The 12,737-nt window shown below is 37.6% G+C and overlaps 1 protein-coding gene across 1 annotated transcript in view; it reads left to right on the top strand.

Annotated features, from left to right (window-relative positions):
* LOC131544600 (putative C-type lectin domain family 20 member A) overlaps positions 1-12,737 on the top strand; it is a 35,235-nt gene that overhangs the window by 19,851 nt on the left and 2,647 nt on the right. The window contains exon 4 of the mRNA XM_058782940.1: positions 9,342-9,430. Coding sequence (XP_058638923.1) covers positions 9,342-9,430 — 89 coding nt within the window. The remainder of the gene's footprint in view (positions 1-9,341; positions 9,431-12,737) is intronic.

Raw genomic sequence — 12,737 nt, 5'->3', positions numbered from 1 at the left:
CATTAGTGACAGCCCTAATTATTATAGCTCTCTATATAAAGCATTTGGACTGTATTAGAACCACAGAAAGACAAACGTTGTGCTGAAAGATGCAAGTCATTATGTACATTAACAATAATTTGGGAAAAACATAATGTGATTTCATGTAAAACGATGTGACTGGCGCTCTGTGATTGTGCCAGTCTGTGTACACTCACAGAAAACAATGTGTTTGAATTTTAAAGATGTGGTGGCACTTCTCATTCTGGTGTGCAAACCTCTTTCCTCTCGCACCCGGATGAGTTTTCAGGTACCAAAATTTGCCACCAATTGATTTAATGTGAATCGGTACTCGGTAGTACAAACGTAATTCAATCGATGGCGTTAAAAGAACAGAGTTCAATACCCAACCCCAGTTGTAGGCCCCTATGAAATCAGTTTTATTTTTTCCCAAAATTCCATTTTATTTTAGCCCAAATATATATATTTTTTTCTATTACATTTTTTTCTGAATTCCATTTTAATGGTTAAATTAAATTTAATTAAATGTCTAATTAACTGAAAAAAACAGACGTGACATTCACAGTCAAAAATGTAAATATAAATTCTCATAAAATGTATTCATTACAAATATATTGAACCATCTCTTTATATTTTTCGAAACCCCTGAAAATAGAGTCCAGACATCAGAAAAGTATAAGTCTATAAACCCGTTTTATATTTTATATGAGGTAAATGCACATGCTTTATGGTCGTGACAAAAAAAGACCTGAGTTTTTGGGAGACAACAGATTTTTGTGGACATTATTACAATTCACAAACCAAAAGCAAAAATATCTGACGATTGGAGAAGGGTTGGCTAATCACAAAACAATATCTAAATTTTATTTAAATTTTTGTTTTTGTGTTTCAGAGGAAAAAAATCAAATGTTACGGACATGACAGTTCTGAAAGCAGAATTTATCTGACTATGGAAACATGTATAAAACATGTATAAAAGTCAGTGGGTAGCCTATTTATTAGGGCTCCCACCACTAAATATACAAGTTAATATTACAAGTTAACTAGTAGTCGTTAATTTAAGCCATTATTAAGCCATTATTCAAATCGCACATTTAGGCTAACCGCTATATTAAATTAATATAATAATAATCCATAATGATTATAAATGTGTCATAAAAAAAGTTTATTTATTAATAAACTAGAGTTTCTGAGTCCTTGTCAGCTGCAAAGATGAAATTCACATGCTGACTCATCTCCACAATACTGGATGTGCCTTTAGAGAGAAATGCAACCTTCATACAGATTCTAGGGGTGTAATTATGGAGTCAATTTAATGCCGCATATATATGCAAAAGAAAATAAAGTTTTGCAAAAAGAAAATGTTTTGCAAATAAAAATAAAGAATTGCAAAATAGATAAATAAAACAGAGCAAAAGCAATGATTTTGCAATACATATTTTCCATGGCCATATCTACTAATTTATTTGCAATGCAGCTTTTATTTTGCGTTTCAGTCAAGTTTGAGTTTGCGATACCGTTTTCCCTTTGCGCTTCACGTTTCTGCGCGTCTCACTTTGTGGCGCTGTTTTGACATGGGGGTGGAGTCAGGGGACGGGGGCGTGTCCATGCCTCCCTGGAAGTGACGTCATCGGCCCGAGACACAGATCACAGCTGATCCAGGCACCGTCACTGAGCAGAGGCATGCGGGCGGATCGTTTCCTTTTATTCACTAGCTTTAAAACATGCATGTTTTCATTTTATTAACAAATGTATATGTGTATTAGCAGCGTTTGCTCAAGTTAAAGAAGTTGTTAATATGAGCATCTGCTGTTTATTTCTCTCAATGTGTGCACACTTTTATAGCATTAAAATGTGTATTGTTTCATCTGGTTAACTAAATGTGCATTAATAGTGCTTGTTTAAAATCTCTTAACCTGTGCACAGCGCTCTTTGTTTACATTAGTTCAGAGTTACTGCTAGTTTTAATGTCAAGTCAAGTCACCTTTATTTATATAGCGCTTTTAACAATGCAGATTGTGTCAAAGCACTTAACAGTATCAAATTGGAGGATAGAGTGTCAGTAATGTATAATGATAAGATTAAACACTCAATTTTCAGTTAAAGGCATTTCATTATTGAATTCAGAGATGTCATTGTCTAGCTCAGTTTAGTTTAAATAGTATCTGTGCAATCAAATCGGCGATAATCGCTAGAAATTAAGTGTCCCCAACTGAGCAAGCCAGAGGCGACAGCGGCAAGGAACCAAAACTCCCTCTGAGACAGAATGGAGAAAAAAAAAACCTTGGGAGAAACCAGGCTCAGTCGGGGGGCCAGTTCTCCTCTGACCAGACGAAACCCGCAGTTCAAAAGTTTATATTTCTATTTTAATTTTGTTGCAATTTCTAACAATAGTAGTATTATGTAGTTAGGTATTTTATTATATTTTAGTTATTTTGTTATTTTTGGTTGATATATCTGGGGATATATCTCTGGGGGTCATCTGGGTGTCCTTGTCTCCGCTGACGATCAGGGCTGTAGACATCATCTCTTGGTGCTGATCCACCATCTGATCGGATACGGACTGAGAAACAGACTAGGAAAGAAACAGACAAATATTAGCGTAGATGCCATTCAACTTACGATGTAACGAATACATCGTGTGTTATGAGGAGTGTTCCCGGTTCCGGTTGATCTAATTAATGCAGCCTAACAATCCTTTAACGGATTTGAATAATAGAAGCGTATTAATGTGTTATGTGTAAGCCAGGCTAAAGAGATGGGTCTTTAATCTAGATTTAAACTGACAGAGTGTGTCTGCCTCCCGAACAGTGTTAGGTAGACTGTTCCAGAGTTTGGGTGCTAAATAGGAAAAGGATCTGCCGCCCGCAGTCGATTTTGATATTCTAGGTATTATCAAACGGCCGGAGTTTTGAGAACGCAGCGGACGTGGAGGACTATAATGCGATAAGAGCTCGCTCAAGTACTGAGGAGCTAAACCATTCAGGGCTTTATAAGTAATTAACAAGATTTTAAAATCTATCCGATGCTTGATAGGGAGCCAGTGCAGTGTTGACAGAACCGGGCTAATATGGTCATACTTCCTGGTTCTAGTAAGGACTCTAGCTGCTGCATTTTGGACCATCTGTAGTTTGTTTATTAAGTGTGCAGAACAACCACTCAATAAAGAATTACAATAATCTAACTTTGAGGTCATAAATGCATTAATTAACATTTCTGCATTTGACACTGAGAGTGTTAGTCTCAATTTAGATATATTTTTAAGATGAAAAAGCAGTTTTAAAAATGCTAGAAACATGGCTGTCAAATGACAGATTGCTATCAAACAGCACACCTAGGTTCCTGACTGATGAAGAAGAATTGACAGAGCAGCCATCAAGTGTTAGATAATGTTCTAGGTTATTACATGTGGGGTTTTTAGGTCCGATAATTAACACCTCTGTTTTTTCAGAATTTAGCAGTAAAAAATGACTCGTCATCCAGTTTTTTATATCGACTATGCATTCCGTTAGTTTCTCAATTTGGTGTGTTTCACCGGGCCGCGAAGAAATATAGAGCTGAGTATCATCAGCATAACAGTGAAAGCTAACACCATGTCTCCTGATAATATCTCCCAAGGGTAACATATAGAGCGTGAAAAGTAACGGCCCTAGTACTGAGCCTTGAGGTACTCCATACTGCACTTGTGATCGATATGATACCTCTTCATTCACTGCTACGAACTGATGGCGGTCAGATAAATACGATTTGAACCATGCTAAGGCACTTCCACTAATGCCAACAAAGTTTTGTAGTCTATTCAAAAGAATGTTGTGGTCGATAGTGTCGAACGCAGCGCTAAGATCCAGTAGAACTAATAAAGAGATACAACCACGATCAGATGATAGAAGCAGGTCATTTGTAACTCTAATGAGAGCAGTCTCAGTACTATGATACGATCTAAATCCTGACTGGAATTCCTCACAGATATCATTTTTCTCTAGGAAGGAATATAATTGTAAGGATACTACCTTTTTTAGTATCTTTGACAGAAAAGGGAGATTTGAGATCGGTCTGTAATTAACTAGACTAGAATGTAAAAGAATGCAATTAACTTCACAAACTATACATCATTAAAAAGGTCTAAGACTCAAGCTTCATATCCATCTCGACTTCGTTTTTCATTTACATAACTCCTGGCATAAATTAAGAAATGACTGGCACTGGAAAAATGAAGCTTGAGTCTTTTTGGTTTAAATTTCTCGTGGCCACGAGATATTAATGGGTAAACAAACCAGCGTGACCATAGCAACCTGGGATTATCAGAGATGTATTTATTAATATTTTATTTTTAATTAAGAAATTATAAAAAAAAAAAATGCATTATTAAATTATTATATTAACACCACCACGGGGTAATTTTACCCATGGCTGTTTTTCAAATAGGCTACATAATATATTTTCAATTAAAAATATCCAAGTATTGAATATTGACTTTTACTAAAATTGTGTTATTTACAATCCCCCGTTTATTGTTAAAAAAATTGTTTAGATAAAACCAGAACAAAAATGGGGCATTTATACCTATAAGCGCCATCAGGACAAATTTACGCATAATTCCTGTCATCACGTTCAAATGAAGATGTTTATTCCTCTACTCATAAATGTTCAAACTTTGGATTAAATATTAATTTGTGTTTGCAATATTTTTATCGTTTATGGTTCGCTACTGTGTTGCTTATTTATTCCTGAAAACAAAATCTGAATTAAGATGTAATGAATAAAACAATTTTTATGATTACCCCAAGTTTATTGGTGTTGTTCTCTTATTCAAATGATAAATTATATAACTAAACAAATTCATTAATTGGGTGAAACTGTGCACTTGAATTTGTCATTGTACATCTTTTGCAATGTGGTGAATTAGTATTGCTTATAATAGTCTATTTAGGGTGTTTTAGTCATTTAAATAACATGGGTTATCTTGAAACATTTTATTAGCTATAACATTACAACACCCAAATATGTATTTATTTCCTCGTAATTCTCGTTGTCATTGCAGACTGGTTTATATTCATCATTAAGAAAGGGATTAGTGTAACCTGCTTAAAAATAGCTGTGAACTTAAAACAACAGGACAAAAACATAGCTGATGACTAAAAATAATAATTTTATGACTCTAGACATTGTGAAGACAGTGGCATAATACAGTGACATACTACGTTTTTAGCCATATCAAAACAGTAGTCATGGCATGGGTAAATTTGACCCGCTGGCGCTTTTAGGTATACAGCGACCTCTGGTGGTTGAAGTGTTAACCATAGGACTGTACTGGACTGTATTGCACACATGTAGACAGCATTCGAATTAAGTTTATTATGAATAAATGTTACATAAAGTATAATAAAATAGGCCGACAAGAAAACATTTTTATCCATCCCACAAGTCTTGTAAGTCCATGTATTTTATTAGTATTAGTAATATTTTTATATTCGTTGTTATGTATTTGATTTATTTTCCCTTCATTTCGATCTCTTAACGTTCAGGGCTGTATAATAATAATAATAGCCTAATATACACATATATTACATAAAAAGACACAATCAACCTCTGATAATCCCAGGTTGCTATGGTCACGCGGGTTTGTTTATGCATGATTAAACTCATAGCCACGTCATACAGTATTATCACGTTCCCATGACTTAATATCTCGTGGCCTCGACAAAACTAAACCAAAATGACTTTTTAATCTTTTTTTAAACTTCCAGTGCCAGTCATTTCTTAATTTATGCCAGGAGTTATGCAAATGAAAAACGAAGTCGAGATGGATATGAAGCTTGAGTCTTAGACCTTTTTAATGATGTATAGTTTGTGAAGTCAATTGCATTCTTTTACATTAAAACTAGCAGTAACTCTGAACTAATGTAAACAAAGAGCGCTGTGCACAGGTTAAGAGATTTTAAACAAGCACTATTAATGCACATTTAGTTAACCAGATGAAACAATACACATTTTAATGCTATAAAAGTGTGCACACATTGAGAGAAATAAACAGCAGATGTTCATATTAACAACTTCTTTAACTTGAGCAAACGCTGCTAATACACATATACATTTGTTAATAAAATGAAAACATGCATGTTTTAAAGCTAGTGAATAAAAGGAAACGATCCGTCCGCATGCCTCTGCTCAATGACGGTGCCTGGATCAGCTGTGATCTGCGTCTCGGGCCGATGATGTCACTTCCAGGGAGGCATGCCCAGGCCTGTTGGACACGCCCCCGTCCCCTGACTCCACCCCCATGTCAAAACAGCGCCACAAAGTGAGACACGCAGAAACGTGAAGCGCAAAGGGAAAACAGTATCGCAAACTCAAACTTGACTGAAACGCAAAATAACAGCTGCATTGCAAATAAATTAGTAGATATGGCCATGGAAAATATGTATTGCAAAATCATTGCTTTTGCTCTGTTTTATCTATTTTGCAATTCTTTATTTTTCTTTGCAAAACTTATTTTCTTTTGCATATATATGCGGCATTAAATTGACTCCATATGTAATGATATTCAAACCGAACCGAAAAACTGCGATACACCACGATACACAACCGCGATACTCTCGTGGCATACCGCGATACTCTCTTGTCCTACCCCGCCCCCTGCTGAGACACTTCAAAAACTCCTAAGGCCATGAAAATTTTGAATTGCTTGAATCACTTTGAAAAGGAAGGTACCACTAAGGGCAACATGTGCTGAACAAATCTGTCATATAGGCTACACAAAACGTATTACAAAAAAATGTAAATACCGGTATGTATATTATTTTTCAAAGGGTAAGATATCATTATTTTGCTCAATTCGGTATTCCATACGCTGCTGTTGCGAAAGTGCACCTGTAGGTGTCAGTGCTTCCCAAATTGCTGCGCAACCGGTAATGTGACAACAGAACAAGATGGATCAAACACATGAAACTCTATCAACGCACCCAAAATTAATAAATAAAGAGAACAGTAGAAGTGAAATATGGCATTACTTTGCATTCAAAACAGACCTTAACTGCACCTGTTTGCAAGCGTTGCTATAAAATCATGTGTTGCCACAGGAGGCAACACATCAAACCTTTTTAAGCATTTGTCGCTTGCTCATCCTGATCTTTTCAGAGAATTAAGAGATCGACAGGTGAGTGCATCATTCATAAATTCAGATTTAATTTTAACTCTTATTTACAACTGATCAACGCACATACAGATGTGATACAGTAACAACGAAAGCTCAAATGTGCGTCTAGAGCACGCAGTGTGAGTATGCTTTAAAAAAATACAACTGCACATTTTTCAGTTTACGAAACCTTTTGAGTCTCAAATACTAAAAAATGCTATTTTCTTGAAACTACATAAAAACTAGGGCTGGGTTTTGACACATTTCACGATTCGATTCGATTCAATTCAATTCTCATTCACAAGCCAAATAAAACCAAACGAGATGTGTAATGAAGAAAAATATTTTAACAAACATAATAAATATAACCCCACAGCACATCTCTTGCGCGTCGCACTCAGCAGCATGTGCGCCGAACACGCAAAACATTGCTCTCTGCATGCATGCAGTGCAGATAGCAACAAGTTATTTGAAACACATAAAAGGTTTAACTAAGATAATATTGACAAAGAACATCATATGGCATTTAAAAATATTTTTGTGATTTGTCCTACAGTCCGCCTGTACATATTTCATACTTCTCAGTTATGTCTAGGAGACAGAAACATCTCTCAAATGATCTCTCACATATGGGGAGGAGTAGGGCTGCTATACAGCGGTTCACTCTGGCGTTAAGTTAGATGAATATGCACTATATCAAGTGCATATCAAGAGTTTATGAGAAATGTGGGAGTGTTAGCACGCTTACTTCATGACATGGAGGTGCCCACGCAATCCCTTTCATTTTTTTTCCTGGAAAAAGTGTAGCCTAAATAGGCTACAACATTTGTAAAAAATATTTCGTTTACACTTTATTTCGATAGTCCACTTTAGACATTCTACTAACTATAAGTAACTTTGTAACTACATGTCAACTACATGTCAACTAATTCTCATTAATTTGTAACTACATGTTTACTAACTCTCAGAGTAGACTGTTAGGGTAGGTTTAGGGTTAGTAGAATAAGTTGACATATACTTGCAAAGTTTCTGATAGTCAGCATGCTGTATATTGTGGACCCATCAAAATAAGGTGTTAGAAGATATTAACCAGACAGTCTACTAATACTCTAAAGACTGCTAGTTGGCATGTAGTTGCAAAGTTACTTACTGTTAGTAGAATGTCTAAAGTGGACTATCGAAATAAAGTGTTACCAAATATTTATGTACACTTACAATAACACCAAAACGTTGTGCTTTTGTAAAATAGAGAAAATAAAGAGGATGCGCTTTCTGTTATCTAATTTCTGTGATCTCCACGACAATAAACCGGTTACATGCCTCACAGACAAAAGAAAGAAATCTAAATAAAGATTAAAATGTCTACTATTAAACAAACCAATTCAAATAAATGTAAAAAAAACTAATATTTTCTATTTATGTATGAAAAGGTGCATTTCTCTATTAAATGCCCGTCTACTGTGGAGATGGCGAGTCAGCGTTGGCATTCGGCAACTTCATCTTTGCAGCCAACACTGACTGAGAAAGCACTAGTTTATTAATAAATTATTAAAATCTCATCTTTTTCCCAGACAACATCATAATCATTACTTTTGCTGGTGCTTTGATATGAAGCATCCGTAAGGCTCACGTCCATAACGCATTTTTATAGTTAATAAGAGCAAAGAATGGAGATGAACTGTTGATCATAATTAGAATGGACATAAGTTGGCTTTGTACAGAAAGTTTCAAGTTAATTGCATTAATAATTACTTTATGATATAAACTTTAAAACGTTACAGACGTGACAGCACTGAAGCGTCCTGACATCATAAATCTAGCCCTTATAACTCCAAAAACCATCGCTGTTTAGACAAAGTGTGTTTATTAATTTTTCAGACAGGCCTCCATCTTCCTACAAAATGCTTACTGTTGACATAAATTTTAAAAAAATGGGCAGCCTTTGATCTCTCATTTGAAAACATGAAATACTTTTGGATGAAAATGCAATTTTATTCTGGGTGCACCCCCCATATGTGGTGGATACACATAGCGATTTCCTTCAAATTTCTATTAAAGTATGTTAATGCAGAAAAATACAGACTTAAATGCACAACTTAAATAGGGATTTGTTCTTTTAGTAAAAACTTAATTTTTTCATGCTAAGGTTGACATTTGCATGGAATTGCCCATCTAGTAAAACATACAACATGTGTTTTTCCCACAGTCAAGAGGAAGAGGCAGGTGATCCGAGTGCAGGTGAAAGCCGCTGAGAATGTGGATGAAGCTAAACTGAAGGCGCTCGTCTTAAACAAGGTTAACTTTATAATATTAATTTGGCAAGAATTAGGCCTAATTGTGGAACAGACAGTATAGCAAACAGCAAATATCATGTCAGTTTAACCCTTCTAAGCTGTTCAGTGTCTTTGTGACCCCAAATGACTAGGGGTGACCCCAAAATAGTAGAAGATTTGATGCTTCGATAGGAGGAGCCTGATTCGATACTAGGGCTGAGCGATTTTGGAAAGAATTTTTTCAGCAGCTCCTGTGGCAGGTTGAATTTCCTCAGCTGGTGAAGGAAGTACAACCTCTGCTGGGCCTTTTTGACAATAGAGTCTATGTGAATGCCCCACTTCAGGTCCTGAGAGATGGTGCTGCCCAGAAATCTGAATGACTCCACTGTTGTTATGGTGATGTTCATGATGGTGAATGGGGAGAGAGCAGGGGGGTTTCTCCTGAAGTCCACGATCATCTCCACTGTCTTGAGTTCCAGGTTGTTAAGATTGCACCAGACAGCCAGCTGCTCAACCTCCTGTCTGTAAGCAGACTCGTCACTGTATGAGGCTGATAACTGTTGTGTCATCTGCAAACTTCAGGAGTTTGACAGAGGAGTCTTTAGATGTGCAGTTGTTGGTGTAGAGGGAAGAGAACAGAGCCCTGAGGGGCACCGGTGCTGATCGTACGGGTGTTGGATGTGTATTTGCCCAGCCTCACTGTGACATGTGACAAGGCCGGTGGAGTTAATGATAATGAGCGACACCTGCGCCACTCACCGGTCTCGAGTTCCAGGGAGGAGCTCCGGAAGGATAAAAGGAGGAGCGACAACAGTGCAAGACGAGAGAGGACCAGGCCTGGACTTTTATTTGTGTTTTGTGTGTGGCAGTCGTCCGTGAGGGGCTGCCGCTTTACTTTTGTGTTTGTTTATTTCATTAAAGTCTTTAAATGTTTGCTGGTTCCCGCCTCCTTTTCCCGTTCTACAAACTGTGTTACACTCACTAGCTGCTGCCTGTCTGTCAGGAAGCTGTGATCCACTGACAGACGGAGGTGGGAATGGAGAGCTGGGTTAGTTTGGGCAGGAGGAGGTTTGGAATGATCGTGTTAAAGGCCGAGCTGAAGTCCACAAACAGGATCCTCACATAAGTCCCTGGTCTGTCTAGATGTTGCAGGATGTAGTGCAGTCCCATGTTAACTGCATCGTCCACAGACCTGTTCGCTCTGTAGGTAAACTGCAGGGGGTCCAGTAAGGGTCCTGTGATGTCCTTCAGATAAGCCAAAACCAGTTTTTCAAAAGACTTCATGACCACAGACGTTAGAGCCACAGGTCTGTAGTCATTAAGTCCTGTTATCTTGGGTTTCTTTGGGACTGGGATGATGGTAGAGCGTTTGAAGCAGGAAGGGACTTAACATACCTCCAGTGATCTGTTGAAGATCTGGGTGAAGATGGGGGCCAGCTGGTCAGCACAATATTTCAGACAGGCTGGTGTCACATCATCTGGGCCTGGTAACTTTCTTCTCTTGTTCTTTCTGAAGACCTGGCACACATCATCTTCACTGATCTGGAGTGCAGGAGGGGGGAGATGGGGGTTGCTGGATTAATGGTGTTTTTTCAAACCTGCAGTAGAACTCATTCAGATCGTCTGCCAGTTGTTGATTCTCCACAGTGCTGGGGGATGGTGTCTTGTAATTGATGATGTCTTTCAGACCTTTCCACACTGAAGCCATGTCACTGGAAGAGAATTGGATCCTTAGCTTATCGGAATAATTCCTCTTTGCCACTCTGATCTCCTTTTCCAGTCTGTATTTGGCCTGTTTATACAAGACTCTGTTCCCATTCCTGTAAGCATCTTCTTTGGCTTGACTGAGCTGTTGAGTTTTGCAGTGAACCATGGTTTGTCATTGTTGTAAGTTAGATGAGTCTTGGTAGGAATGCACATATCTTCACAGAAACTGATATAAGATGTTACAGTCTCTGTGAGCTCGTCCAGATCGTTTGCAGCAGCTTCAAAAACACTCTAATCAGTAAGGTCGAAACAGGCTTGTAAAACCCGCTCTGTTTCATTAGTCCATCTCTTTACAGTCATTAATACAGGTTTAGCTGATTTCAGTTTCTGCCTGTAGGTCGGTATGAGATGAACCAAACAGTGATCAGAGAGTCCTAAATATGCCTCCTTTATTGCTGTGTAACAGTGATCCAATATATTACTGTCTCTGGTGGGACATATAACATGCTGTCTGTATTTTGGCAGTTCACGGGAGAGATTTGCTTTATTAAAGTCCCCTGAAATTATTAAAACAGCGAGTTACACACACACACACACACACACACTAATACACACATCTAACACCATATTGAGGTTTGACTGTAATTTTTGCATATAATTGCAAAAAAAAAAAGACGACACTTCAGTACCAAAAAAATCTTTGACAAGGGTATTTTTTATTATTGTAAAAATTACTTTATAATGTCCTAACATAAATATAAATACAAAAAAACTTCAGGCAGGACCACTTTGGCAAGTTATGTTGAGTTTATTGAAACAAGTTATTTTTGGCGGTATGGTTCCTTATAGGGGTTGCAAGCTGTTTGTGCATAATTCCCAAGCTGTAATGCCACGTGTGTATACAGGTGCTGGTCATATAATTAGAATATCATCAAAAAGTTGATTCATTTCACTAATTCCATTCAAAAAGTGAAACTTGTATATTATATTCATTCATTACACACAGACTGATATATTTCAAATGTTTATTTCTTTTAATTTTGATGATTATAACTGACAACTAAGGAAAAGCCCAAATTCAGTATCTCAGAAAATTAGAATATTACTTAAGACCAATACAAATAAAGGATTTTTAGAAATCTTGGCCAACTGAAAAGTATGAGCATGTACAGCACTCAATACTTAGTTGGGGCTCCTTTTGCCTGAATTACTGCAGCAATGCGGCGTGACATGGAGTCGATCAGTCTGTGGCACTGCTCAGGTGTTATGAGAGCCCAGGTTGCTCTGATAGTGGCCTTCAGTTCTTCTGCATTGTTGGGTCTGGCATATCGCATCTTCCTCTTCACAAGTTTAAGGTCAGGCGAGTTTGCTGGCCAATTAAGAACAGGTATACCATGGTCCTTTAGCGGGAACGGAACAGTCGGGTCGGGAAGAAAATTATTCAAAGCGGACAGCGGGTAAACAAAGAGTAAATATATGGCGGAAGCGGGCGGGTGCGGGATATAACCTCGCGGGAGCGGGCGGGAGCGGGACTTAAAAAACAGTCCCGCGCAGACCTCTACCCCAAACCATCACTGACTGTGGAAACTTTACACTGGACCTCAAGCAACGTGGATTGTGTG

Source organism: Onychostoma macrolepis, chromosome 07 (assembly GCF_012432095.1).
Source record: "Onychostoma macrolepis isolate SWU-2019 chromosome 07, ASM1243209v1, whole genome shotgun sequence".
NCBI lineage: Eukaryota > Metazoa > Chordata > Actinopteri > Cypriniformes > Cyprinidae > Onychostoma > Onychostoma macrolepis.
Note: the sequence above shows the minus strand (reverse complement) of the source record. Positions and strands in the feature narration are given on the sequence as shown.